Source organism: Gymnoscopelus braueri (assembly GCF_963280865.1).
Source record: "Gymnoscopelus braueri genome assembly, chromosome: 2".
Taxonomy (NCBI): domain Eukaryota; kingdom Metazoa; phylum Chordata; class Actinopteri; order Myctophiformes; family Myctophidae; genus Gymnoscopelus; species Gymnoscopelus braueri.
In genome coordinates, this window is record NC_137604.1 from 60,537,855 (window position 1) to 60,543,563 (window position 5,709).

A 5,709-nucleotide genomic window follows, 5' to 3' on the forward strand; every position below is an offset into this window, starting at 1 on the left:
AGGGTCGCCACTGTAGAATAATCCATTATTATGATGTAACGGTGGCGTTTGTATTGGCATGTTACCTGCACATGTGGCCCTCTAGTGCCTTCCTGTATCTTATTTTCAGAATGTTTCAGGATATTCAGCCATAATAAGTACAAATATATGCAATTCTAAGAAGCTACCAGGGGACTTTGCACATGCCACATGAGAGTGTTGAGAGAGTTGATTGATTAGATCAGATAAGGACAGTAGCCACTCTTAAAAAACAGTGCTGGAGCCTGAGTTGCGTCATCTGAGACAGTACCAAGTGAACAGATTCTGCTGATTAACAAGATTAATCAACAGAATGTTACACCCACATGGGTAGACCAAACCCACAATAAATAGGGTGGATGCTCACTGATCAGTACGAAGTGTCATGCAGGCATCAGTGTTACTAGTTGACAGGGTGGGTTTGCTGCGTTAGTCATTTTCCATTGCGAGCTCCGAGCGACTGACAAACCTGACGCTGTCGGTGCTCTCAGCACAATGTCCAGCCGAGGAGGAAAGAAGAAGTCGACTAAGACCTCCAAGTCCACCAAGGCGGGGGTCATCTTCCCTGTGGGACGGATGCTCCGCTACATCAAGAGGGGCCTGCCCAAGTATCGCATCGGGGTGGGGGCTCCTGTCTACATGGCCGCTGTCCTCGAATACCTCACCGCCGAAATCCTGGAGTTGGCGGGTAGCGCAGCAAGGGACAACAAGAAGGGCCGGGTCACCCCGCGACACATTCTGCTGGCAATCGCCAACGATGAGGAGCTCAATCAGTTGCTGAAGGGCGTGACCATCGCAGCGGGTGGCGTCCTGCCCAACATTCACCCAGAGCTGCTGGCGAAGAAGAGAGGTGCCACGGGCAAGCTGGAGACGCCCGTCTCACCCGCTCCCGAGAAGAAACCCAAGACGGGCAAGAAGCCAGTGACAAAGAAGCTGAGTGGAAAGAAGACAGGAGGAAGGGCAAAGAAGCAGCGTGAGGTGAGCAAATCGGCTTCAGCAGACAGCACCACAGAGGGCAGTCCAGGAGATGGTTTCACCTAGTGAGGATAGGTAAGACCCGATTTTTGAAAAATGTGGACACGGCTCACAAAAGCGCCAATGTTTTTCTACATGCTCTCCATCACCATAGGTTTCATTTTGGAAGGGTAGCCACGTCATCAAGATGGCAGAAGGCGGCCATCTTGGATTGCAAAGATGGCCACCATGTAATATCTATAAGTGCCAATATCTCGGCTTCCAAGCCACTTAGAATGTCAATCTTGGTGTCTAAATATACATTTTATGGGACAAGGAATGCAATAAAACTATAGGGAATATCAATACGTGACTAATTCTGCCATTATTAGATCATTTGGTTGATTCTGGCCATATATGTACACAATTGTATTAAAATGTATGTGTCGGCTAGATTATGCACAACATATTGGTATGAATTTTTATCAAACTTTGACAGATCTGACTATTGAGCAGGAGTATGTTTTTAGAAAAAGGAAATAAACAACACCACCATGAAGAAGGAATGGCTACACAAAGGACGTTCAAAGAGCAAACACTAGCACTTGTGCACACCATCAGTGGGATGGGCAATCCGTTCCTAGATGATAGCCACGAGCTTCTAATGTTGGACACACGAAATGTGATTGATGAGTCAGTGGTTAACACAGTCCGCACTGTGGAATCAGTGGGCAGAGAACAGTACGACAAGTACCATAAGACAGTGATCATGGACCGCACACACTCCATTCATGAGCCCATCAAAAAGAACTCACTGCCTCTCTTCAGATGCCCAACACTCAAGATCAAGACCAAGCAGGCAGGGCAGATCTCAATGTTGAAGGATGATGTGGCACTCTTCTCCCGGTTATATATAGCCACGCAACACAGAGAGGGGAACATGAGCACCTTCTTTAAACATGAAAACCATCCATACCCTCCCTCTCTATCTGACAGAGGGAAACTACGGCTGGGAAAGAAGTCAGATCTGCTAAATATTCTGACACAGAAGACACAAGAAGAACCTCCAGCTACGTTTGATGTCAAAGTACTCGATGGAGCTGCTGTGGTGCACTTCCTGTCCACTACCAACATTACCACATTTGACGAATATGCCAGTTGTGTCTTTGTTCCCCACATCATGAAACACCTGGATATCTCCAAAAGAGTTGATGTGGTCTGGGATACGTACATCACCAGCAGCATAAAAGAGTCAACAAGGGAGAAGCGAGGCAAAGGGATACGACGGAAGGTGGCTGGTCAGAACAAGCTGCCGGGGAATTGGTCAGATTTCCTGCATGATCCTACAAACAAGCAGGAACTCTTTGCCTTTCTCTCTGGGAAGATTGCATCCACTGCCTGGCCAGAGGGCAAGCTGGTCTTCATCACATATGGCATCACAGTGGTCGGCACAGACACCAGCCACTCGATGCTGCCATGTAACCATGAAGAGGCCGACACCAGGATAGTGTTTTACCTGCTTGATACGCACTGTGGATACGGATGTTGTCGTTATCCTCATCGGCAAGTTCCATGCCCTGCTCGCCAAGTATCCAGCTGCAGACATCTGGGTTGCTTTTGGCACTGGCAAGAACTACACCTATGTTCATATAAACACGATCTGCCATGCTCTGGGCAAAGACAAGTCCACAGCACTTCCCGTCTTCCACTGTTACACAGGCTGTGACACAACATCAGCATTCAGCGGGAAAGGGAAGAAGTCAGCATGGGTGGCGTGGAAGTCCTACCCTGAGGTCACCCAGGCCTTCAACTACATGGCAGAAAATCCATACACTTCTGTGACCATAGATGCCCAACACTTTCAGCTTCTTGAGCGTTTCACAGTCATCATGTATGATAAGACAAGTGATATGGAATCTGTCAATGAAGCACGACGAGAGTTGTTCTGCCAGAAGAACAAAACGATGGAACACATTCCACCAACGCAAGATTCACTGCTGCAGCACGTGAAGCGAGTTGCCTACCAGTCTGGGATCTGGGCCACATCTGAACTGGCCCAGCAGCCGACACCCAGTCCAGAAGGATGGGGATGGACATTGGATGACAACAACCAGGTCTGGCTTCCTGTGTGGAGCATTCTACCGATGGCGTCAAAAGCCTGCAATGAACTGGTCAAGTGCGGTTGTAAAAGACCTTGTGGTGCAAGGTGCTCATGCAAGAAGGCACACTGGAATTGCACAGATCTTTGCAGTTGTCAATGTGACAAATAATTTGAATGTTGTTATCCTGGAAAGTGAAGCTAATAATTTTCAATTCTCTTCATGCTCCATTTTTCAATGTGTCTGAAAATTATGTACATACATTGACAGAATCAACCAAATTATCTAATCTTGGCAGAATTAGTCACTTATTGATATTCCCTATAGTTTTATTGCATTCCTTGTCCCAGAAAATGTATATTTTGACACCAAGATTGACCTTCTAAGTGGCTTGGAAGCCGAGATATTGGCAATTATAGATATTACATGGTGGCCATCTTTGCAATCCAAGATGGCCGCCTTCTGCCATCTTGATGACGTGGCTACCCTTCCAAAATGAAACCTATGGTGATGGAGAGCATGTAGAAAAAATTTGGCGCTTTTGTGAGCCGTGTCCAAATTTTTTTGTTAACAGCCCTCACTAACCGTGCTCTCCAGCAAGAGTCTCTTCCTGGGACAAAAGTTGCAAGTTGTGCAAGCCGACATTTCCATCGTGGATAGCGACGCTGTCGTTCACCCGACCAACTCCTCCCTCTATACAGGTGGTGAAGTAGGTAATGCTCTGGAGATGAAAGGAGGTAAGGAGTTTGTTGAAGCCGTCCAGGAGCTGAAGAAGAAACATGGCCCTCTAGAGGTAGCTGGTGCTGTGCTGTCCGCTGGCTTCGGTCTACCTGCTAAGTACGTCATCCACTGCAACAGTCCAGGTTGGGGCTCTGACAAGTGTGAAGAGCTTCTAGATAAAACGGTGAAGAACTGCTTGGCACTGGCTGACGAAAAGAAGCTCAAATCAGTGGCCTTCCCGTCTATTGGCAGTGGAAGGAATGGCTTCCCCAAGCAGACCGCTGCACAGCTCATCCTGAAGGCCATCTCTACCTACTTCGTGGCCACCATGTCCTCCACCATCAAGACGGTGTACTTTGTGCTGTTCGACAGTGAAAGCATAGGGATCTATGTGCAGGAAATGGCCACGCTGGAGTCGAGCTAAAATAACTACTGTTGTTGCCCTCCTGTTCACTCCCAAATGCCCCCTCGTCGTTTTCTTAGATTTTTATTTTTACCAGAAAATGGGAAAGATATTTTTGTTTAAAGAGTGTTTTGTTTAAAAAAACAAGATGAAGAAAAGAAAAGGCCGGGATATTGATTTGCATTATGTTTTTATTTTCTCCTATAATCCTTTCTGGATTTATTTTCCTCTGTGGTGTTTAATGTACTGTAGAAATGCACTGCTGCTCCTTCAGCTTTCATACAAACGTAGTTCCACAAAAGAGATCCAAGCTGTCTTTTAAAGTTTAAGGATAAACTTCTAATGCAGCGACTCCCAACCCGTGAAGATATTGATAGTGGGCCCCCAAATAATCGGCAAAACACTTAAGACTTTATTGATAACATAGCATTAATAATAATACAAATTATAATGTTAAAAAAAAAGTCATGGTATTCTTTTTCTTTAAACTAGAAGGAATACGAGCACAAACTCCACGCACAAAAACAATATCAATAACTTGCACTTGGGTGCACAGCTCCAAATGTATATCATGTACGGAATGATAGCCAGCAGATAGCCTATGTCCATTTCAGGAACTTCTCATTTTATTAATCAAGCAGGCAACGTGACAAAGCCTTCCTCAGCGTAGTCATACTGTAAGTGATACAATTCAGCTGTGTCATGACTCAGCTGAACAGAACGCGAGTTCTGGCTATCATTCCTTACATCGTTCTTCTCTTTAAAATCTTGAAAAATTAGTTTTCAGAACTTAGAAGATTTTCAAGTGGGCCTCGATCCAAAAAGAAGGTTGGGAACCATTGTTGTAATGTTTAGTATGACATACTGTACGACGTAAAGATAGTAAGTCCTTGGTTACAAGGCTTCGGAAGAAGGCCAAACATGAATATGGGTTCACGCACGTGACAAGCGGTATATAAGCTGTAACTATCCTCTTTCTTTTGAACTCCAAAATGCAAGAAATATTCTGACCTTTGTTTTACTTAGAGTGTACTTTCTGGTTATCAGTTCTTGCTTTATTGGAACATCTCTCGTGTTGATGGTGCTGTATATAAAAAGGTTTGCCGTTTGATGATACTAATGATAATTGAAAGATAGAGCCTGGTTTATGCCTGGTTGCTTATCGTGTTTCGCACCGGGGATAGCCAATCTACAAGCTCACAATGCGTCGCACTGATCCACTTTGTGAGCTTGTGGATCCGCCCTTTTATGTGCGGGACACTGGCATGCAGCGAAGTGTAAATCAGGCGTAAGGTTTGCGGTTATTTGGTCTTCAGGAGACAGGCATGGAAGGAAAGATGGAACAGATTTATTTTTCGTGCTGTGTGTTGTGAAATCCCGTCGGTTTGTTACCTTTCTTTACAGGAGAGAAGATTTTCGTTGCATTTTTGTGCTGCAGAAACCTTTTATATCCCAAAAGTAATCTTTTTAGAAATAATAAGAAAAAATATAATAAGATTATTTGGACCCTTGTAC

At 45.1% G+C, this 5,709-nt stretch overlaps 1 protein-coding gene across 2 annotated transcripts; it reads left to right on the forward strand.

The window, feature by feature from the left end:
* Positions 1-490: 490 nt before the first annotated feature.
* Positions 491-4,215, forward strand: LOC308102971 (core histone macro-H2A.1-like; the record flags this gene model as incomplete). Of its 2 annotated transcripts, none has more annotated exons than XM_080452823.1 (2): positions 491-1,058; positions 3,669-4,215. In XM_080452823.1, the coding sequence occupies exons 1-2, from the start codon at positions 514-516 to the stop codon at positions 4,213-4,215; spliced, it is 1,092 nt and encodes a 363-aa protein (XP_080308949.1). In that variant the 5' UTR covers positions 491-513. The 2 variants fall into 2 exon arrangements, with proteins under 2 accessions (XP_080308949.1, XP_080308950.1); XM_080452824.1 differs by having other exon boundaries at positions 491-996; positions 3,646-4,215.
* Between the last annotated feature and the right edge of the window lie 1,494 nt (positions 4,216-5,709).